Source organism: Primulina tabacum, chromosome 1 (genome assembly GCF_025594145.1).
Source record: "Primulina tabacum isolate GXHZ01 chromosome 1, ASM2559414v2, whole genome shotgun sequence".
In the NCBI taxonomy this organism is placed as follows: domain Eukaryota; kingdom Viridiplantae; phylum Streptophyta; class Magnoliopsida; order Lamiales; family Gesneriaceae; genus Primulina; species Primulina tabacum.
Window position 1 is genome coordinate 43609219 of NC_134550.1, and position 24434 is coordinate 43633652.

The following is a 24434-nucleotide window of genomic DNA, read 5'->3' on the forward strand; positions in this document are numbered from 1 at the left end:
GTTTTTTGCGGCACGACATTAACGGCGTGCATTAAAAGCACGCCGTTAATATAATTTTTAACGGCGTGCTTTAAATGCACGCTGTTAATGTCGTTGCACCTTACACAAACCACGGCATGCAGAACAAAAACGCTGTAAATATATTTATCAACGACGTACCGGAAAGTATGCCGTTAAAGTAATTTGTTTCAACGGCGTGCATTTAGTAAGCTGTTAAAAATTATATTTACGACGCACAATGCATGCTGTTAATATTGGGAATAAAATTAATACTTTACAATTGAGGCGCCAAATCCCCAAATATCGCGCCTTTCTTTTTTTCCCCGATCAAAACCCTCCAATCTTCTTCTCATTTTCCCCAAATTCGTAATTTTTCATCGCACCTCTTCCTAGCTTTAGTCATCGTCGGCTCCTTCTACCACCGCCGTCTCACCGTGCGCCTACTGCCAGCCTCTTTGCCTTCTGTTTACAGGACCCATCCAACCTCCGTCGCTGCTCCATCTGCTATCCCATCAGACGCCGCAAAAGCTGCAACCGCGAGCCACTCGCCGCGACCCTCCATGTTCATGTGTATGCTCTGGTTACGCCTTTCCAAGCACTTTGCTTCTTACAATCATTTAGCTGTGTGGCGTTTCTGTTTTTTTTTTCACAATTTATCATATCAATTTCGCTCAGAATCTCGCTTTCTCTCAGGTTCTTTAGCCGTTTCCCAGAAAATATTTGTTTTTCTCTTGAATCCTTGTGTGCAAGATTGTTGTTTTTGGTTTAGAAGATTTTCTTTTTAGATGTGGTCGAAAATCATAGATCCTTCAGTTTTATGTTGAAACATGGTTGAACATGCTAAGTGGATTAGTTTTTAGGTTTAAGTTCTGTTAGTTAGTAATGCTAGAAGCCATTGCCCATGGCAATTTTTTTTATACTCCTTAAAAAAATATTTTGCACTGTAATCCCTTTAGTTGTAGATTGTGATCATAGTTCAGTAGAATGGCTCTAATTTCAGCAAGTGTGCTTTCAATTCTCGAGAGAATACAAGTTTTCTAATGCATATTGCCCCCATTAAATGTTGAGCTGGCTGTAGTTTGTTAAATATTTTCACCTAATCCATCCCAATAACTCAAGAGGGACGAAAGTATACTGCATGTTCATCAACCAGATCAGAAAATACCTATGCGTTAGTGCATTGATGATTATTATTACTTGTACATTGGACTCCTTTTCTTTTGGAGATGACATTCTAATTTTTCTTTGCCGTGTTTTTTCGGAAGATTTCCTCAGTTAATCTGCTGTATTATTGTTTGGCTTGGATCTTGATCAATTTTTCTGTGTGCAAGTGAAGTGTGTGACTGGTATTTCGCATGTGTGTTTGAATGAAATTATTACTTGTATTATGATGGATTCAAATCTACCTCAGTATGGTTTCTGTCAAAATCCAGCTCAAATCCGTTACTCAAATTTGAGACCTATAATCCAAACTCAATCTAAGGGTGTATTTGCATTAAGTTCAAAAACCAGATTTGGATCCAGCTTCCAAGCTTGGATCAAATTAGGAATTGTGCCTACTCACGCAGATCTGTTCGTCTTTTATGATTTATCATTTTATAAAATACATAACATTTTAAGTAAAATTTTATGTTTAAGTTTTAATTCATCATTTGTGTTTATATTCAATATAAACGTAGATACCATATGTATGCTTCGATATTTGTTGAAAATTTGGACACACACACACACACACACACACACACACACACATATATATATATATATATATATATATATTGTATAGATAAATACTTTAAGATTGTCCTTTATGCTTGAGATAAGGAGCAAACATTCTGCCTTTGTTGGTTCCATCACCATGGGCTTAGTAGTGTACCAAGCAACAAAGCCTTTGATCAGTAGCCGCAGAATCTGACATGACTTCTTTTCTCTTACTTTTATATCCATGTATATCTGTGGATGAACTTTCCTGATGATTGTTGAGAATTATGCTTGGAGCTGTATGTTTAAATTCCGTTGGCATTTTTCTACCGAATTTGCTGTATCATAGGTTCGACAAAAAATTGAAATGGACAACAAGAAAAATCTTGCTGGCAGGTTGTTCGGAGGTTTTATATGCTATATGCGAAGATTTCTTTCTTTTACTTCTACCGGTGGGATTGAATGCTCTTTCCGTTATTGTTTGTTACCAGCTTTAATTTGTGTTTAAAGATATTGCAATTGTTTGATATTGTAAGCTATTTTAACTATTGCAATAGTTAAAAAGACATTGTTTGCTTGCATTATAGTTCTAGTTCAACTCGTGGCAGCGCATAAGATCAACGGGAACAAGCTGCTCTCCCAGAAACACAGGTTCCATTCTTATTTATTGCTTACTTTTCGCTGATTTATGATTATTTAATTAACTTTTGTGGTGTAAATGAAATTTATAATAGTAAAAGAGAAAAAATCACTACAAGAAAAATGGTTTTTTGCGGCACGACATTAACGGCGTGCATTAAACCCTTTTTTTTCAGATAAAAGAAAGTCAACTTTATGGGGCCTATCTTTAATTAAAATATATAAGTTGAATTGCAAATGTAGATGTCACATTTTCATGGAAACCTAATTGTGTCCTAAAATTTTAATTAAAGGCTAGAATTTGTCGACTCGTAGTGGTTGGAGGTTGGAAAGGTCACAATAAGCACCCAACTCAGATTACTTTATAGTTCTAAATGTTAAACTTTTTCATAAATAGAAAATTTCAAAAACTTTTATGTTTGGTTTCTGAGATGGAGTTGTGTACCTGTATATGATTTGGATTTGGACATTTTTGCATTAAGTTCTTTTAGAAATCCTAGAGGGTTCTTTGCTTCTTATGAATTAATAAACATATATCAAATTCAACCAAATTATTCAAAATTTATTTCAAAGCAGCTAGTAATGTCTTTGGTGGCATAATTGATGCCAAGATTCTGAATATTCCCTTGGATAAATTTTGTTTGGTTTCAAAAGGCAGTATAAAACAAGAAACTTGTTACACATCTTTCACGTTATCTTTTCACATTTTTCTCTATATTTTACCGTTAAATTATTGTTTAGTCTTGATGATGTAAGTTCCGATACCAAAAGGAACTAAGTTATTAATCTCGTGTCCAGCTCGGAGATCGTTTGCAAAACCTTTTAATGTTTTTATAATTGATCGAAATTGACAAATCCATGAAAAATTGGGCCCAATTCACAGCATATTAGTGTATATTTGAGCTTTATTAGAATATGGAATAGTTCTAAAGAGAGGGCCAAAAAGTAAAGCATGGTCTAAAGATATTTGCTTTACATCTTCCACTTCAAAAAGAAAGATAAATATGTGATCCTTCTTTCTTTACATTGAAAAGAGCTCTATTGTATTGCACTAAATAAAAAGAACCTCCTTAAAAGTCGAAAAAATCGACACCCTTCATGCATGGGAAAATGTTATCTTGGACTATGAATGAATGCCTTTTTGAAAAAGAGATTTATATATGCTTGTTTCATGTGGTTCATCTCTGTTGATGCCTTAATTTTTTTTAAAAAAAAAATTGACAAAGTGAAACTTTAGTTGGTTGAAAAAAATAGATTTCCTAATCATAAAAGCATGCACTTCCCATCCCCTGTTTCCACAACCTATGGGCCAATTAATTTTCTCATTTTCTCATTTTATTTATGAAGTAATGAAAATTATTTGACGTCATATATTAATTTGAATGTTAAGGTTCGGTTCATTTACGAAATGGATAAAGAATGGATTCATTTGCCTTCAAGACTTCTACCCGAGTATGAAGAAGGGGTTCAAAAATTTCTTGCACAAGCCAAGGACTACGCCAAAACACGTGACGTAATATTATGTCCTTGCATACGTTGTAAAAATAAGAAGTATATGACATTTGACAAAGTGTATGAGCACTTAATATTCAAGGGGTTCGATCCTTCTTACACGATTTGGTTCTTCCATGGTGAAACTGATACCTCACACTTTGAAGGTGAAGGTAGTTTAGGAGGAGTTCAAGAAGCGGATGATGAAAGTAGAGAGGCATTTCACTTATATAGGGATGCATTTGTCTCAGATGAAGAGGTTGGACACACTAGGTCTGACGCAAGAGATTATGAGTTTACTGATTTATTAGAAGATGCAGAAACTCCTCTCTTCCCTGGATGTACGACTTATTCAAAGTTGTCAGCATCTGTCACATTATACAATTACAAGTCTACCAATGGTCACACTGACAGTAGTTTCAATGAGCTCCTTAAGATCTTAAGTGACATGCTTCCAGAAAAAACCACACTTCCACAAAGTGTTTACTCGATGAAAAAGTTGTTGAAACCATTTGATTTAGGATATGAGAAGATTCATGCTTGCCCAAACGATTGTTGTCTATTTAGAAAGGAGCTCAAAGAATTAGACTCATGTCCAAAGTGTGATTCCTCAAGATGGAAGGTGGACAAAGTTACCTTAAAAGTTCGTAAAGAAGTTCCTGAAAAGGTGCTAAGGTATTTTCCTGTGATACCAAGATTTAAAAGGATGTTTAAATCAGAAGAAATGGCCGAAGATTTGATTTGGCACTCTAACCACAAAAGTCAAGATCATATGATGCGTCATCCAGTTGATTTAGTAGCTTGGGATACAATAAATCACAAGTGGCCTGCTTTTGCATCAGATCCTAGAAATCTTCGTCTTGGTCTTGCAACAGATGGATTCAACCCTTTTGGTGACCTTAGTTCTAGATATAGTTGTTGGCCGGTTATCTTGGTCAATTACAATCTTCCTCCATTGAAGTGCATGTCGAAAGAAAATCTTATGTTAACTTTACTAATACCAGGTCCAAAGCAACCAGGAAATGATATAGATGTGTACTTGGAACCTCTTGTGGAAGATTTGAAGGAGTTGTGGGACATAGGTGTGGAGGCATTTGATGCATTTAGCAAGTCAATGTTCAATATGAAGGCTATCTTGATGTGGACAATCAATGATTTTCCAGCTTATGGAAACCTAGCTGGATATGTCACAAAAGGAAAATTCGGTTGCCCAATATGTGGTGAAGACGTTTGTTCTATGTGGCTTAAGTACAGTAGAAAATTTTCATACTTAGGCCATCGTAGATTTCTTGCTCCTGATCATCCATTTCGTGAGAAAAAGAAGTGGTTTAATGGAAAAAAAGAGAGAAAAGGAAAACCGAGGGCTTTGACTGGTTTAGAAATTCTCAATGCGGTAAAAGTCATTGAAAATGACTGGGGGAAAAAAAAAAAGAGTCAGAATATCAATAATGTAAAGAGAAAGAGAAAGACGCATGATAGTTCAAAAAATGTACAAAAATCAGATCAAATGTGGAAGAAGAAGTCAATTTTTTTCAGTTTGCCATACTGGAGTGTGAGTTATTTCGCACTATATTCGTCAAGTTTTATAAATTTGTTTTTTTGTTCATAAATTTTTATGAATCATGAACTAATACTATGAAATGTGTTAATTGTTATGTGCAGGGACTGCTGCTACGTCATAACTTAGATGTGATGCATGTTGAAAAGAATGTCTGCGAAAATATCATAGGCACATTGTTAAACGTGAAGAAAAAATCCAAAGATGGTGTGAATGCTCGCAAAGATTTGATGCACTTAAACATTAGAAAAGAATTACATCCTCAAGAGAAAGGGGAAAATATGTATCACTTGCCTGCTGCACCTTACACATTGTCTAAAAAAGAGATGAATGTATTTTGCTCTAGATTGAAGAAAATAAAGTTACCCGATGGCTATAGTTCAAATATTGGTAACTGTGTTTCTTTAGAAGAGCATAAACTTATTGGGCTGAAATCTCATGATTGCCATGTTCTAATGCAACAACTGCTATCAATAGCATTGAGAAGTCTTTTACCTAAAGGTCCACGTAGTGCTCTATTTCTATTGTGTGCATTTTACAATGAATTATGTCAAAGAGTGTTAGACAGGAACCGTTTAGAACAACTCGAGGAGAATATTGCTGAAACTCTATGCATGTTGGAAAGGTACTTTCCACCCGCTTTCTTCACTATCTCGGTTCATTTGACAATTCATTTAGCAAGAGAGGCTCGCTTGTGTGGGCCTGTCCAATTCCGTTGGATGTATCCATTTGAAAGGTAATAGATATTAATTTATTTTTAGACCAATATTATGTTATACAAATAATTTAAATTTGCTAAAAACACTAGTTTCATGTGAAATTTGTTTTTTTCTTTAGATTTATGAAAACACTTAAAGAGTATGTGAAGAACCGAGCAAGGCCAGAGGGTTGCATAGCTGAGTGTTACCTTGCAGAAGAACGAATGCGGTTTTGTAGTGCCTATATAAAAAAAGCGGCTGGTATTGGTATCCGTTCTAATCGGAATCAGGATTTGGACAATGGATTAGTGGAAGGTCGCCCAATTTCTCAAGGAAAAGAAAAAATTTTAGAAGACCATGTGTTGCAAGCTGCACATCAATATGTGTTGTTCAATACTGCTGAAGTTGAGCCTTACTTACAGTGAGTATAGTTAATTACATATTATATTAGCCTTTGTGTATTACATAATTCATATATTCTAATAATGACCCTTTAATGATTTTAAATAGGATGCACATTGAGGAGCTGAAACAAACAAATCGTCGTTTCTTAATTAATGAAACATTGTTACAGAAGAGACATATGGAAACATTTGCTCAATGGTTATCAAAACATGTTTTTGATAACTCATCAGACATAGTTCAATGGCTAGCACATGGTCCAAGAAAACATGTCGTCTCTTATATGGGTTATATTATAAATGGATATCGATTCCACACAATTGATGTTGAAAGGTCGACACAAGATAGTGGTGTTTCGATTGAAGCAGATACTGTTTGTCAGTCTAGTGCGAATGATTATTCACATACCGTTGGAAGAGTATTATACTATGGAGTTATACGAGATATTGTTTTACTAGACTACTATTCTTTCAAAGTTCCTGTTTTTGGTGTGATTGGGCAAATCATGAAACTGGAATCAAAATGGAAGATGGTTTTACACTGATCAACTTACACCAATGTCTAAGAACTTTTGAAGGCGATCCTTTCATTTTAGCATCACAAGCAAAACAAGTATTCTATCCTAGAGACAATGACGAATCAAACTGGTATGTGTTGCTGAAAGCGCCGCCTCAGGGTATGCATAACATGAATTTGCTTGAAGAGGAAGCCTATACATCATTCACACCTCTTGATGTGTCCACACTTGAGATTAACATCATTGAGAAAGAACCGTATGCGAGAAATGAGTGTGAGGGAATTGACGTGACTGATCCGTGATTGAAATTTTCGGTTGTAGAGTTTGTAGTTAATTTAAAAGGTTCCATTACACTTTATTTACTGTTGCAATATATTTGTCTGTTTTCTTTTTATTTTCAGCGAATTATCATGTTATATTACATGTTTGACTATCTCTTCATATACAGCATTAAAAAATGAGCAGATTGGGCCAAAAACGCAGCAAGGTATCTATAGGTGAAGTTCAGGTGATATTTTATTATTTTGTAGATTTTGGTTTATTTTAATTTTAATGATGTCTCAATTTTATATGATAATATCTCTTTGTGCTATTTTGTAGGAAAATATAGCAAATAAGCTATCGAGAGTGGACTCCAACACTCCACCTAATTCATCAGAATATTTGCGTGATAAAGACCTAGTTGATGACGCCAAAACTAATAAGAAAAAAGGACGAGGTCCATCAAAGTTTATTTTGGGTAGTGGCCAACAACAGCCCAAAGATCTGGAACGTAATGAGTTTGGACAGGCAGTTGGAGATAATTCGGTCAAGTACGCCACTTTTCTAGGTTGCATGGTAAAAGAATTTGTGACATACACATTAGATCGATGGAAAGACTTAGACGAGGAAATGAAGAATAAGATGTGGTGTTGTCTTCAGGTAATACTTATCACTGTTTTTTTATTCCTATTTTATTACAAAATGTAAAAATATTTTTATGCTTCTTAATGTGTAGTTAAACTATAAAGTTGAGGAGTGGGAGAAACATTCAATCTTTCAAAAGTTAGGTAAATTGTGGCGTGATAGAAAGTCCAAACTCCAAATAAGTATACGAGAAGTTGATGATGGTCGAGTGGCTGGACGAGATCTTTGTCTTTTGAAGCCCGAATTTTTGGATGAAAACCAATGGGACTTGTTTGTAAAGAAGACACGATCATCACCATTTCAAGTAAGTATCAATTCATTCTTATGGATTTTTGACTGTTTGATACATGCATATAATTGTTATGGTTTTCGGGCTTAAATTTAATAATTCCAAGAAGTAACGAATCACACAATAGATAATGTTCTTCTTACTGCATCACTTGAGATTCTTGGTGAAACTTAAAATATTCTAACACATAACACCACTAGATTAATTGGTTGACTGGTGTAAAAGTTAACCTTTAATCCTTTATAGTTATTTTTCTCAACTGTCGCACTTATTTTTTCTGTATCATCTTAATTTTTCATTTTTCATTTATACCCAATATGTGACAATAATGCATTGGATCAATTCTTTAATTTTTAGCAATCATATGACTAATCAATTATATATGAATATGTTATATGTTTTTTATTTTCAGGAAAAGAGTGAAAAATTTAAGGCGATGAGAGGAAAGCAAATACACAACCACACAATGAGCAGGAGAGGTTATGCCCGTTTGGCTCACATCATGGTAATTGTTATTATTTGAAAAACCTTATGAAAAGTTCTTCTCTAAGTGTTTTTATTTTTAATTGTAATGATACTTTTTTTGAATTATGTTCCTAATGAATTTTTCATATATTTCTATATGCTTCTTACTCAAGGAGAAAACAAGTTCTGCTGATACACCAATTCAACTTTACAGCGTGCCATGCACGCCGCGGATACCTTTCCGCGGCGCATATTGCACGCCGCGGAAACCCACTTTTCCTGTAGTGTTAGAAATATCTGTTATATGCGTTTATATTTTTTTTATGATTGCATGTATACATGATTTATACTGAGAATGTAATTCTCACCAGAGTTATTCGGCTGTTGTCTTGTTTGTATGTGTGCATGGCAACAGGTGAGATAGGATCAGGGTCAGGAAAAGAACGAGGCTGGACTAGATAGCGTGGAGATCCGGGCTCTGAGGCAACTTAGGATCAGCACTGTCATATAGTTGAACCTACTTGAATTCTTGTAGACAATACAAGATTTGTATGTTTATGTTTAATATGTAATTTGAATTGAATTACATTACGTTTCCGCTTTGTATTTTAAAAAAAAATTTAGACCCTGTTTATTATAATTGTTTGAATTATTCTTAAAGACGATTAAGGAATGAATTAGCGTCCGGATCCCCACAACACGTGGTATCAGAGCATTAGGTTTCAGAACAGTAGGTTCTAGAACTGTAAGTTCCTTAGATTGAGATAGAGGAGAATGAGCGATGTAGATTGAGTTTTCTTTCCTGCTTTTGATTACTAGCATGTGATTTATTATAATGTTGACTTACATTGTGTATGCTAGCATGATATTATGTTTTACTACTTCTAAATACATGTTACCTGAATATCTGAGTTGATTTGGTAATGTGTTTGATTTGAAAATGAATCAGAACCAATTCTTGATCAGAAGGTAAGCTGCTCAGAAAGGGACTAAGATTGATGTATCTCATGTGATACTAACCCTTGTGGTAATCAGATATACCTCCAAGAACAATTTGAGAATTGGGTAGTACTTCGACTGATCAGATGGATGTGTCAGAAAATCTGATGGAAACAAAGTTGAAGAAATTTCAGTCGTTTCAACCGCCGATTCTGAAGGGTAATGAGACGCCAGTGGAGTGTGAGAATTGGTTAGATGCTATAGAGATACTGTTTGATTCACTTGATTATCCAAATGAACGGAGAATTAAACTGGTGCCCAATCTGTTACACGAGGTCTCTAGGAGTTGGTGGATTACAACCAAAAGAGTAATAGAACAGCGTGGTACGGTGATTACGTGGGAAGTCTTTAAAGCTGAATTTTATCGAAGATTCTTCTCAGGATCGTACCGAGAGGACAAGAGAGCAGAGTTTGAGAATTTGTGTAAGGCCCGAGATTTTATTACTGCAATCTGAGATTAATCTGAAATGATTTATTTATTAATTGAGATGATTATAGAGGAAACGGATCAGATCGGGAGAGCTGAAAGAAGATTTGACATGAGGTGCAAGAAGATTCCCCGCGCACATGCGCGACATGTATGGGCGCACATGCGCGAGGAAGACAAAACCATGCGCGCACATGCGCGGCTTGAATGCGCGCACATGCGCGGAACGTCCAGAGAGTTCGGCGCACATGTGCGGCGGAAGGCGCTCATCTGGGCGAATAAGTGGATGCACGAGACAGTAGGTCTCGCGCATATGCGCGACAATGGGCGCGCATATGCGCGAGCGGTTGAGACACAAGCGCTGAGATAATAAATCTCGCGCATATGCGCGGGGCTTAGGCACGCATATGGGCGAGTCATGCAGAAGGAAAGTTTGACACTTGGTCTCTATATGCGACGTGTAGGTATATATATATATATGAACAAGCCAATCTTCAGAAGAAAGAGGAGGAAGTCGAGAAGCTCCAAGTCCTTTCGGGTGAGAATTTGAGTGTTACGCAAAATCCGTCCGTTTGTTTTTAAATCCAGACACGGTACTGTACTCCTCTCGTCGACAGCGACAACTGGACGTAAATTTTGTTACGTTTAGACATGATTTGAAATTATGATATTGTCAGAATTGAATATGAATCAGATATAGTGTTTCTGCTACAGTAGACATTATATAAGTGAAGTCAGATTAAAGAATAGACTGTTTATACAATTGTTATGAATTTCGAAAGCTATTGATTGAGATTTGATATCAGAGTTGTGTTGTTACTGATCTTAAGTGTACAGATATTGAGATTATGAGTTGTACTGATGCTGAATATGAATTCTGATATTATATCTGTGATGTTGAGATTGACGGGGATATCGAAACTATATTGTTATGCCGTCGAAACATTAGCTGATTTAGAGTGATCAGATTCAGTAATGATTTCGATGATATCGTTGATAAGAATTAGATTGTACCTTGTTCAGTAATGGATCTGATTATATACTGATTTTAGTATTGATCAGAACAGGTTTTGAATCGAATTATACATTGATATTGTATTTATGTGATTGTCATTGCCAGACTGGGTATGGACAGATTGGGATACAAGACTTCGTCTTCGTCAGACTGGGAAGACAAAGGTATAATTCATGTTTTGTTTGGGGAAGACACAACTCAAATGAGATTCAATTTGAGTTTCCCAACAAAATCACATACTAGAATTGTTGTTTATCTTTTTATATGATTATGCTTTGTTTATAGATTTATATTCAAGCATTTGAGATAGGAAAGTCATTTGGTAGATTCGCCAAATTACTAGATGTTCGGTGGTATCGACGCTTCGGATCAGAGTCACTCCGATTGTAGATATTCGATACAGACAGGGCCGAAGTCTAGGAATAAGACGTACAGTCACCCCGATTGGGAGGGTAGGTGACAGACAGTGACGTCTTATTCACACCGGGATCCCTAGAGTTAGAGTTGAGTTGACTCAAGATATGAATTGAATTGAGTTGCATGCTTATTTTATTTTGGTTTCAGAGATTATGGAACCCATTGTTACTGCATGCTTATTTTGATTTGGTTTCATAGACTATGAAACCTATTGTTATTGATTTTATGCATGATAATATGCTTTATGATTTATATTGTGTATATGCATGTCTACCATGTTTTATACTGGGATTTATTCTCACCGGAGTATCCGGCTGTTGTCTTGTTTTGTATGTGTGCATGACAACAGGTGGGGCAGGATCGGGGTCAAGAAGATGATGAGAGAAGATGAGTTAGAGTGGTGATTCCGGACTTTTTGTAGACTTGGTTTAATACTTGAAATTTAGTAGTTGAACCTTAGACTAGTTTGAATAAGTGTTGTACATTATTGTACTTTTATACTAATATATATATTAGTTAAATTCCATTACGTTCCACAATTACATTTTAAAAAGAAAAATTTTTAGACCCTGTTTATCTTAATTGATAATTAAATCTTAAAGATGATTAGCGTCCGGGTCCCCACAACAGGTGGTATCAGAGCGATAGATCATTTAGACTGAGATAGAAGAGAATGAGCGGGGTAGATTGAGTTTTCTTTCTTTGCATGTGATTGCTAGCATGAGATTTATTTTAATGTTGATTTACATTATGTATGCTAGCACGATACTATGATTTACTGCTTTGAAATACATGTTTACCTGATTATTCGATTTGAGTTGGTATTATGTATTATTGAGTATGAATCAGATCTGATTCATGATCAGCAGTAAGATGATCCGAGAAAGAATGGAACAGGTTTGTAGTATTTGGGTTATTAATGGTTTTGGTAATCAGATATATCTCCTAGAAGAATTCCAGAACGGGGCAGTACTTCGGTTGAACAGATAAATATATCAGAAACTCCGATGGAAGTACAGTTGAAGAAATTTCAGTCGTTTCAACCGCCGATTTTGAGGGGTACTGAGATGTCTGAAGAGTGTCAGAATTGGTTAGATGACATAGAACTATTGTTTGATTTATTTGATTATTTAGATGAACAGAGAATTAAATTGGTGCCCAACCAGTTACGAGAGGCCGCCAGGAGTTGGTGGATTACAATCAAGGGAGTATTAGAACAACTTGGTACTGTGATCACGTGGGAAGTCTTTAAAGCTGAATTCTATCAAAGATTTTTCTCAGTTTCATACCGAGAAGACAAAAGAGCAGAGTTTGAGAATTTGAAACAAGGCCAACTGAATATTGAAGAATATGTTGCTAAATTCTCTACTCTACTGCGTTTTGTTCCTCAGATAGCGGGGAATGATGAAGCTGTAGCTGAGCAGTTCATCAAAGGATTGAATTCAGAGATAGTTGCATTGATAAATATGCAGCGACCTTACCATTTTGCTGATACTTTGAGTAGCGCAAAAAGAGCTGAGGTGAGTCTGATTCGACAACGAGAAAGATCGGATGTGATTCAACTCCCGACACAGCAACTCCCTCTTAGACTTGATAAAGGCAGTACGAGTGGAAAGCAAGATTTGCTGAAAGCTCGAAAGAAACAGCTTAAGAAGTTAGGGAGCGGACTGAGTGGTTCGTCTAGCTCCAGTAGTTTCAGCCCGAGTTATACTGGAGTATATTGCAGAACTTGCGGAGGGAGACATCACACAGAGCAATGCCAGGGAGTGACTGGTAGTTGCCATATTTGTAGACAGCCGGGACACTTTGCTAGAGTTTGTCCTCAGAGAAGTTCCCAAAGATTTTAGGGAGCAAAAGACCGAGGGACAGACACAGGACACACCTGATGATATAGTGGCAGGTACTGTTCTTTTATGATTATATTGCATAGGTATTGATATATACTAATGCATTCCCTACGATTATCTTTGACTGAATTGCATTGAGACATGCTGTATTTGTTGAGTCTGTTTGTACGGTAGTATTGATTCCCTTACTTTTTGGGAATGAAAGATTGATATCAGAGATTTCTGTGAAATATTGTATACTACAGTAAGATGAGAATGAGGTCGAGTTAGATGATAATGTACTTGTGTTTCTGATTTGACCGCATTATTGATATTAATATGCAGAATAAGTACAGAACTATTGTAGATTCCTTCTAGAAAAATATAAGATTCAGACCAGATAGGGCTGATGAGTAGAAATTCCACGATAAGGATTCTAGATCTAGAATTCCTTTGATATCTGTATTGTCTATGACTCGATGGATACAGAAAGGAGCAGATGGTATCCTTATGTATTCAGTAGATGTACTGAAATCGAGCCTAGCGTTGGCAGATTTGCCAGTGATGTACGAGTTGGCTGATGTTTGCCAGATAAGATTCCAGATTTGTTTTGTATCAGGAAGATAGATTTTAGAATTGAATTGATACCAGGTACTGTTTGTGTTTTAGAATTCAGTACAGAATAATATTGAATGTACAGAATGTCACTGCATGAATTGAAATATCGGTAGAAGAATACTGACCAAGAGTTACATCTGATTTAGTGCTTCTCTTGGAAATATTCAGTTCTGTCTATAGATTGATAAATCTTGTATTCAGAGGTATTCTGATGATTTCATGCTCTTTGTATCTATGATATTTTGATATATTTGCAGCATCTGATTGATTGAATCGAACATCTGAAGATTGTATTGAATACTCTGAGAACTGTGATTATTGTATACAGAAATTATTCAGATAAGAATCTTGCTTGAAACAGATTGTATTCAGAATAAGCGATATCTGAAGTTAATATACCGATTGATTTTGACACAGTTGAGATTGTGATCAGTGACTGAGAACGATACCGATATCAGAAAGATCAGAAATTTCAGAAATGTCAGAAATTTATTTTTGTCTGAGTTGGCAGATTATCTTATCCGATTATGTTTTGAACTGCTTGGGAATTGTTAGCTTCTAGATAAGTATTTGATACAGATTGTATGGTTTGGGGGCATATCATCTTTGCAGATAATATAGCAGTTGATCTGAGCAACGTGAAGATGTAATCAATTATTCAAACCGAATGAGAGCGGAATTCGAGAATTCGGCAGTTCAGAGATTTAACCAGAATGTTCAGAACTTAATTTCGATAATCAGAGCAGAGCATCGATCAGAGTGACAGATATGTGATTTTTACTGTATGAGAATGATTATTGTATGATGTCAGATGTGTCAGATTTGCACGACAGAATTTGATATCGATAGTCAGAACCGAATACCAGGTAGATAATTTTTTTAATTTATATTATTAACTGATTTGTTTGTACCAAATAGTTCGAATCTGAAATGACAGATAATATCAGAAACACACAATAGTGGATTTAGTTTTCATTTTGGTGACTGAGAATGTATGATATTCGAACAGATAGTTTTGACATAGAAAGATTAAATCAGTTGTGACAGAATTTGTACTGAAATGTTGGCAGAATTTGTACTGAAATGTCTGAATCGCCAATAAATGAAGATAGAAAGATAGAAATCAGAAGAATTATTACAGAATTGGTATATTTTTTACTAGACATGGGGAGTATATTTCGATGAATTTCGTAATGAGACCACTACAATACTTTCCAGATGGTGATATGATATGATTGTGATTGACAGATTGTTCAATCTATATCTAGTAGTTGTACAAGATGACGTACACACATGACCAGATGACAAAGATCGATGTCAAAGAAATAGTCAGATTGACCAGAATGTTGAAATAGATTATATCAGATTGTGAATTTTGATTGAGTTTGTAATTGTGGCAGAACATACCATGAACTCATTCATATATTATCCACTGAGTGATAGATAGCCAGAGCGTACTATCCAAATATTAAAAAATATTTATGGAGCTGTAGTGCTGGATGTTAGCACTAGTTGACATGACATATTATCACTATATGAATTATTGTATAATGATAGCTATCAAACGAGTATTGAAATAGCTACAGATGAGACATTGTACAGTGAGTACTGCGGATTTCCTCTGAATGGGAATGATATTACGGTGATATCTGAGATTGAATTTGATAAAAGCAGAAATCTGATAAAGAAAATGAAGCTGATTCAGAAAAGAATGAAAACCAGCTTCGAATGAACAGACTTAATATGCCGACGTCGGATGGTGACGATTGGTATATACGGATGTTGTATAGCCAGTATTGTGAGATTGATTCTGTCAGAGTTATTTCAAAGGGTATTATGATATTATGCTCTTGAATTATTATTCCAATTTAGAATCACAGATCCGTACAAGAAAGATATTTCAGAATGAAGACTATTCTATTATTGAAAATACAGTAAGTTGACAGGGCATCAAAGAGACTATTTGAAAGACAGAATTTGTCATGAGATTAAGATTTCATAATGGATTCATTGAGATGAGTTTCTGATTTAAACTCTGTATACATTCCTTCTGATATGTCTGAATTGATTACTTGCGAGTTCGAGGACGAACTCAGATCTAAGAGGGGGAGAAATGTAAGGCCCGAGATTTTATTACTGTAATCTGAGATTAATCTGAAATGATTTATTTATTAATTGAGATGATTATAGACGAAACGGATCAGACCGGGAGAGCCGAAAGAAGATTTGACATGAGGTGCAAGAAGAGTCCCAGCGCACATGCGCGACATGTATGGGCGCACATGCGTGAGGAAGACAGAACCATGCGCGCACATGTGCGGCTTGAATGCGCGCACATGTGCGGAACGTCCAGAGAGTTCGGCGCACATGCACGGCGGAAGGCGCGCATATGCGCGAATAAGTGGATGCACGAGACAGTAGGTCTCGCGCATATGCGCGACGATGGGCGCGCATATGAGCGAGCGGTTGAGATACAAGCGCCGAGATAATAAATCTCGCACATATGCGCGGGGCTTAGGCGCGCATATGCGCGAGGCATGAAGAAGGAAAGTTTGACACTTGGTCTCTATATGCAACGTGTAGGTGTATATATATATAAGAACAAGCCAATTTTCAGAAGAAAGAGGAGGAAGTCGAGAAGCTCCAAGTCCTTTCGGGTGAGAATTCGAGTGTTACGCAAAATCCGTCCGTTTGTTTTTAAATCCGGACACGGTACTGTACTCCTCTCGTTGACAGCGACAACTTGACGTAAGTTTTGTTACGTTTAGACATGATTTGAAATTATGATATTGTCAGAATTGAATATGAATCAGATATAGTGTTTCTGCTACAGTAGACATTGTATAATTGAAGTCAGATTAAAAAATAGACTGTTTATACAATTGTTATGAATTTCGAAAGATATTGATTGGGATTTGATATCAGAATTGTGTTGTTACTGATCTTAAGTGTACAGATATTGAGATTATGAGTTGTACTGATGCTGAATATGAATTCTGATATTATATCTATGAAGTTGAGATTGACGGGGATATCGAAACTGTATTGTTATGCCGTCGAAACATTAGTTGATTTAGAGTGATCAGATTCAGTAATGATTTCGATGATATCGTTGATAAGAATTAGATTGTACCTTGTTCAGTAATGGATCTGATTATATACTGATTTTAGTATTGATCAGAACAGGTTTTGAATCGAATTATATATTGATATTGTATTTATGTGATTGTCATTGCCAGACTGGGTATGGACAGATTGGAATACAAGACTTCGTCTTCGTCAGACCGGGAAGACAAAGGTATCATTCATGTTTTGTTTGGGGAAGACACAACTCAAATGAGATTCAATTTGAGTTTCCCAACAAAATCACATACTAGAATTGTTGTTTATCTTTTTATATGATTATGCTTTGTTTATAGATTTATATTCAAGCATTTGAGATAAGAAAGTCATTTGGTAGATTCGCCAAATTACTAGATGTTCGGTGATATCGATGCTTCGGATCAGAGTCACTCCGATTGTAGATATTCGATACAGACATGGCCAAAGTCTAGGTATAAGACGTACAGTCACCCCGATTGGGAGGGTAGGTGACAGACAGTGACGTCTTATTCACACAGGGATCCCTAGAGTTAGAGTTGAGTTGAGTTAAGATATGAATTGAATTGAGTTGCATGCTTATTTTATTTTGGTTTCAGAGATTATGGAACCCATTGTTACTGCATGCTTATTTTGATTTGGTTTCATAGACTATGAAACCTATTGTTATTGATTTTACGCATGATAATATGCTTTATGATTTATATTGTGTATATGCATGTATACCATGTTTTATACTGGGATTTATTCTCACCGGAGTATCCGGCTGTTGTCTTGTTTTGTATGTGTGCATGACAACAGGTTGGGCAGGATAGGGGTCAAGAAGATGATGAGAGAAGATGAGTTAGAGTGGTGATTCCGGACTTATTGTAGACTTGGTTTAATACTTGAAATTTTGTAGTTGAACCTTAGACTAGTTTGAATAAGTGTTGTACATTATTGTACTTTTATACTAAGATATATATTTGTTAAATTCCATTACGTTCCGCACTTACATTTTAAAAAGAAAAATTTTTAGACCCTGTTTATCTTAATTGATAATTAAATCCCAAAGATGATTAAGAAGATGATTAGCGTCCGGGTCCCCACAATTTGAAACAGGGCCAACTGAATATTGAAGAATATGTTGCTAAATTCTCTACTTTACTGCGTTTTGTTCCTCAGATAGCTGGGAATGATGAAGCTGTAGCTGATCAGTTCATCAATGGATTAAATTCTGAGACAATTGCCTTGATAAAGGTAGAACGACCCCATCAGTTTGTTGATGCTTTGAATAAAGCAAAAAGAGCTGAGGCGAGTCTGATTAGACAACAAGAAAGGTTGTGTGCAATGCAACCCCAGACACAACAATTCCCTCTCCGATTGGATAGTGGCAGTACGAGTGGGAAGCAAGATTTGCTGAAAGCTCGAAAGAAACAGTTCAAGAAGTTTGGGAGCGGTTCATCTAGCTCCAGTGGTTCTAGCCCAAGTTACACCGGAGTTTATTGTAGAACCTGTGGAGGAAGGCATCCCACAGAACAATGCCGAGGTGTACTTGATAGTTGTCATGTTTGTCGACAACCAGGAAACTTTGGTAAAGTCTGTCCATAGAGAGGTTCCCGAAGATTTCAGGGAGCAGAATCATCTGGTGGTAGTGATCGAGGAACAGACCCAGGACACACGTGATGATATAGTGGCAGGTAATAATCTTTTATGATTATGTTGCATATGTATTGATATATACTAATGCATTCCCTACGATTATCTTTGACTGAGTTGTATTGATATATGTGGTACCTGCTGGGTCTGTATTACTGTAGTATTGATCTTTGTACCTTTTGGGGAGAGGAATTGATATCAGTGAATTTTGTGATATATTGTGTACTGCAGTAAAAAGAGAATGAGATTGAATTAGATTGTATTGTACTTGTGTTATCTGATTCTGACTACATTATTGATATTAATATGCTAACAAGTACAGAACTATTATAGATTCTTGCCAGAAATGGTAAGATTCGGACCTGAAATGGCCGATGAACGAATGATATAAGGTAAGGATTCTCGATTTTGAATTCCTTGATATCCGTATTATGTATGATTCGATGATTATCGAAAAGAATGGAGTAATTCCTTATGTATTCAGTTGATTACTGAAGTTGAGCCTATCTGGGAATGATTTGTCAGTAGCAGGAGAGTTGCTATAGTCGTTCCAGATGAAATTTCGGGTTTGTCTTATATCAGGGAGAGCGACTTCAGCCTTGATTTGATATCAGGTATGGATTTCATTTTAGACTTCTGTACAGAATGATATTGATTGAATTGAAAGAATTGAAATGTCAGTTAGAAGATTTACTGCCTGAGAGTTAGAGTTACATCTGATTATGTGTTTCTCTGGGAAATACTTCAGTTCTGTGTATGGGTTGATAAATCGTGTGTTCCGAAGTGTTCTGATGACCTTATGCTCGTTTTATCTATGATATTTTGATATACTCGCAGCGTATGATTGATTGAATTGAACAGTTGAAATTTGTATTGAATATTCTGGGAACTGAGATTGTTGTATACAGAATTGTTCGGCTATGAATCCAGATTGCAACAGATTGTATTCAGAGTCTGTGATATCTGAAGATAGTATACTGATTGATTGTAGCACAGTTGAGACAGTGATCAGTGGCTGAAAACGACATTGATAATGGCAGAACTTCAGAACGTTCAAGCTGGCTCTGAGCTGATGTTGAAAATTACAGCAGTTCCGAAGTTTGATCAGATTGTTCAGAACTTGATTTCGATAGTCAGAACAGTGTGTCAATCAGAATACCAGGTAGGTAATGCTTTATTTTATATAATTAGCTGATTTGTTTGTGCCAGATATTTCGAATTTGAAATAACAGGTATTGTTAGAGGCACACAGTAGTAGATTCAGTATTATTCTGGTAACAGGAAATGTGTGATAATTCGAACGGACATTTTTGATGTAAATAAACGAAATCAGTTATGTCAGAATTTGTATTGAAATGTCTAAATCGCTGACAGATGAGGACAGGAAGATAGAAACCAGGAGATTGAATATACAGATCATCGATTCCTGAATAGAAATAGGAGTATAATTCTAGGGATCTGGTGATAGACTTACCGAAATCGTGCCAAGAATGTACCAGGATGTGGTTATGATTGAACGATTGTTCAAATCTGCATATGTATATTGTACAGGATGACGTACAGATATGACAAGACGACTGAGAGGTATGTCAGAAAAGGGGTCAGATTGTATTGAATGCCAGAGTTAATTATATCATACCGTGATTTTGGTTGATTTTATACTTTTGGCAGAATGTATAGCATGATTTTTTATCTATGGTTTATAGATTGACGGATAGTCGGAGCGAACTATCTAGATACTGGAGGATATCCAGGAACTGTAGTGCTGGATTTTGGCACTAGTTACCTGATGTCTTGTCACCTTATGAATTATTGTACAATAATAGCTATTAGATGAGTATCGAGATAGCTCTAGTCGAGGTATTTTACAGTGAAAACTTCGGATTTCCTTCGTATGGGGATGATACTACGGTGATGCCTGAGATTGGATTGATAGGATCAGAGATCTGATAAAGAAAATGAAACTGATTCAGAAGCAAAGGAAGGTAGCTCGGAAGTTGATATGAAATATGCCAACGTCAGGTGATGACTGTTGGTATTTGAAGCCGAGATTGAGTTGAGGAGCTATTGATTGGTATATACGGATGTTGTATAGCCAGTATTTGCAATTAATTTTATCAGAATGATCTTAAGTAGTATGATGATATTATACTTCTTGAATTCTTCTTCAGATTGAAATCAAGAATGCGTGAAAGAATGAAAATTCAAAATGAAGACTATTCTGCTGTTGGAAATACGGTAAAGTTAGCAAGGCATTAAAAGAGACAGAATCTGATATAAGATTATGATTTCAAAATGATTTTATAGAATAAATTTCCTGAATTAATCTCTATTATACATTTCTTCTTTATCTGAATTGATTGTATGTGATTTCGAGGACGAAATCATATCTTAGAGGGGGAGAAATGTAAGGCCCGAGATTTTAATTACTGTAATCTGAGATTAATCTGAAATGATTTATTGATTACTTGATGTGATTTAGATGGGACACGTTGGAATTGGATTTTGTATTGTGAAGTGCTGGTGGTGCGTGACCAGAAGGTCTCGCGCATATGCGCGGAAAGTGTGCGCGCATATGCGCGAGCCATGCGAGGAGCCGAGGGAGAACTCCAGAGAGTTCGGCGCATATGCGCGACGTAGATGGCGCACATGCGCGTGATGGGCATAATGTTCGGCGCATATGCGCGGAATTGATCAGCGCATATGCGCGAGCAGACAAAAGATGCTGGTTCGAACTACCGGCGCATATGCGCGCACGACATGCAGAACAAGAACAAGCCACTTGTCTTTTTAGGTGCAACGTGTATATATATATATGTATATACAAGCAATTCATTCCTCAGAATTGAGAGAAGAAAAGCTGAGGGAAGCTTCATAGAAGATTTAAGTTACGAGCAATCCGCCCGTCTGAATTGTAATCCGACTTTAGTACTGTGTTCCTATCAACGCAGGCTACAACTGTACGTAAGTTTTGTTACGTTTAGATACGATTTGAAATTATGATGTTGTCAGAATTGAATAGGAATCATATATGGTGTTTCTGATACAGTAGACATCGTATATTTGAAGTCAGAATGAAGAACAGACTGTTTATGTAATTGTTATGAATTTTGGAGTCGATTTGATTGAGAATCGATATCAGATTTATATCATCATTGAGATTCTGATTTCTACCGATATTAATTATGAGTTCTGGTATTATATCTGTGATGTTGAAATTGACGGGGTTATCGAGATTGTATTATTATGCCGTCGAAACATCAGTTGATTGATATTGATCAGATTCGGTATTCATTTAGATGGTATTGTGGTATCATATGTCGATTGGCATTGATCCGATTATGTTTTGATTTGAGTATTGATCAGAAAAGACTTTGAACTGAGTTATGTACTGATATTGTATCTATTCGATTGTCATTATCAGATTGGGTATGGACATAGTTGAATTCGGGACTTCATCTTCGTCGGACCGAGAAGATAAAGGTATAAATTAATGTTGAGTTGGGATTGCACAACTCGAGTGAGGTTTGGCTCGAGTTTCCCTAAATCACATGCTTTACCTTATTGCATTGATTTGATTGATGTACTTGTTCTCTTGATTTATAGATAGCAGGTATTAGACGAGTAATCTTGTGACAGAAGTGCCTGATAGTGGCGGGATCGCCACGGGCACATTGCACGATGTCACAAGATAGTGTATTGGCGATAGTGCCAAAGTCTGTCACCGGATGTTTGGCTATCGATGTGGATAGAATTGTAGCTTCTTCTATTATTGGTGATCGATACCGTATCGATGTGGATAGAATCATAACTTCTACTATTACCGATTGTCGATATCATATCGATATGGATAGAATCGGAGTTTCTTCTATTACTGGTGATCGATACTATACCGATGTGGATAGAATCCGAGCTTCTTCTATTACTGGTGATCGATACCATATCGATGTGGATAGAATCGATATTTCTTCTATTACTGGTGATCGATATGGAATGCTAACATCTGGAACCGGGATCCCTAGACTAGGATTGAGTCTAGTCTAAAATGTGGAGTCATGAGTCTAATTGACAGTTTATATTGAGTTATGTGGATTATGTTCCTGAATATGGTACATGATGAATTATGTTCCTGATGATGGTACATGTTTAGAATAGGATTTATTCTTGATATTGATTTATATTCTGATTTGGATACATGTTAGAAATATCTGTTATATGCGTTTATATTGTTTTTATGATTGCATGTATACATGATTTATACTGAGAATGTAATTCTCACCGGAGTTATCCGACTGTTGTCTTGTTTGTATGTGTGCATGGCAACAAGTGGGATAGGATCAGGGTCAATAAAAGAACGAGGCTGGACTAGATAGCGTGGAGATCCGGGCTCTGAGGCAACTTAGGATTCAGCACTATCATATAGTTGAACCTAGTTGAATTCTTGTAGACAATACAAGATTTGTATGTGTATGTTTAATATGTAATTTGAATTGAATTACATTACGTTTCCGCTTTGTATTTTAAAAAAAAATTTAGACCCTGTTTATTATAATTGTTTGAATGATTCTTAAAGACGATTAAGGAATGAATTAGCGTCCGGGTCCCCACATATTGGCTTTGAGCGATATGTTTGTCGCACTGTAGTCACATCAACAACTGTCATGAACAATAGATATGGAGCTTTTTTAAACTTCGTAGTAGTATTTGAGAATGAGAACTATTTGGGATATTTTGTACAATACATCAAAGTAAATTAATGGTTGTTTTGCCAAGAAAATATTGTTTAACCTTACATTGTGAATATAATTCCAAATATTGTAAAAGATACTTACGATTTTCACTGATGTTATGAGTTGATTCTTGAATCATTGTAGTTGGTGCAACAAAATCACTACTACCAAGATTAGACTCATCTGGAATTGATGATCTTTCATTATCTTGTCTCCTTCGATAATTTGTACGACGGCTAGCCAATTCCAAGTTCCTTGCATCCTCATTCATTGATTGTCGTCTGGTACGTTGAGCCAATCTCCAATTTATTTGCTGATCTGTTGAACAATATATTCATTTTGTAAGTTTTTTTTGCATCTACCACTCATCAAAAGTATCACTTATAGACCATGTAAATATTTTTTGAACTACGTATTATACCATTCTGGTTTGAAGTAGAAATAGAGGAAGTAAATTCCATTCTTCTAATTTTGTAATTTGATCGATGTCGAGCAAGGTAAGATTGTCGTCGTTGTTGGGTCATAGAATGTATCCTTTCACATTCGTTATGCGTTAGCATTTGTCATCTTTCGATGATGTAAGAGCTGGAGCTAGAATTTGTCATGTCCTACATAGAATTATAGACGAATAGTTAATGTACTTATGAAAATAAAAAAATAATAGTGGAATACATTTCAAAACAAAAACAAAAACAAAAAGACATTGTAGTGGACTTGTAATTACCTTAGCTTCCATGTGGATACGATATTCAGACTCACCGAATTATAATACTTGTGGACAACCTGCTCTTGGGAGTGCAACAATCAAAGTCGCAACACATATCCTCGAGGTAGAGTTCCCAGTCTATCTACTTTGACGATTCAGTCTTCTCTTCTAGACCGTATTCGCAGTGGACAGTCAGCAGATGAGCAGTTGGAAAAGTGGAGGCAGAGAGATGAGGCCAAGGGCAGTATCTTGTATACAGTTAGCAACGGTTTCTGAGATATCGAGACAGAATG

General features: G+C 36.1%; 2 protein-coding genes and 1 long non-coding RNA gene across 3 annotated transcripts; 2 read left to right on the forward strand and 1 right to left on the reverse strand.

Annotated features, from left to right (window-relative positions):
* Positions 1-215: 215 nt before the first annotated feature.
* Positions 216-9554, forward strand: LOC142509732 (uncharacterized). The gene is made up of 8 exons (XM_075619583.1): positions 216-693; positions 2289-2352; positions 7455-7514; positions 7607-7927; positions 8004-8216; positions 8614-8706; positions 8840-8947; positions 9528-9554. Exons 3-8 carry the CDS (start codon positions 7464-7466, stop codon positions 9552-9554), a joined length of 813 nt encoding a protein of 270 aa, XP_075475698.1. The 5' UTR covers positions 216-693; positions 2289-2352; positions 7455-7463.
* LOC142509716 (uncharacterized) lies at positions 3702-7308 on the forward strand. The gene is made up of 5 exons (XM_075619582.1): positions 3702-5383; positions 5494-6125; positions 6227-6508; positions 6598-6977; positions 7085-7308. The coding sequence occupies exons 1-5, from the start codon at positions 3749-3751 to the stop codon at positions 7306-7308; spliced, it is 3153 nt and encodes a 1050-aa protein (XP_075475697.1). The 5' UTR covers positions 3702-3748.
* Positions 9555-23313: 13759 nt separating the features above from the next.
* LOC142518930 (uncharacterized) lies at positions 23314-24046 on the reverse strand. Its single transcript, XR_012813674.1, has 3 exons — positions 23857-24046; positions 23538-23753; positions 23314-23361 (listed from the first exon to the last, which is right to left on the reverse strand). It is a non-coding gene; the product is annotated as an uncharacterized LOC142518930 (long non-coding RNA).
* Positions 24047-24434: the final 388 nt, after the last annotated feature.

Coding starts and splice junctions, on each gene's coding strand:
- LOC142509716 (XM_075619582.1), top strand. CDS start 3,749: ATGGATAAAGAATGGATTCATTTGCCTTCAAGACTTCTACCCGAGTAT. Junction 6,509..6,597: donor GAAGTTGAGCCTTACTTACA/GTGAGTATAGTT, acceptor GATTTTAAATAG/GATGCACATTGAGGAGCTGA. Junction 6,978..7,084: donor TTTCAAAGTTCCTGTTTTTG/GTGTGATTGGGC, acceptor CTTTCATTTTAG/CATCACAAGCAAAACAAGTA.
- LOC142509732 (XM_075619583.1), top strand. CDS start 7,464: ATGAGCAGATTGGGCCAAAAACGCAGCAAGGTATCTATAGGTGAAGTT. Junction 7,928..8,003: donor AGATGTGGTGTTGTCTTCAG/GTAATACTTATC, acceptor CTTAATGTGTAG/TTAAACTATAAAGTTGAGGA. Junction 8,948..9,527: donor CGCGGAAACCCACTTTTCCT/GTAGTGTTAGAA, acceptor TGTGTATGCTAG/CATGATATTATGTTTTACTA.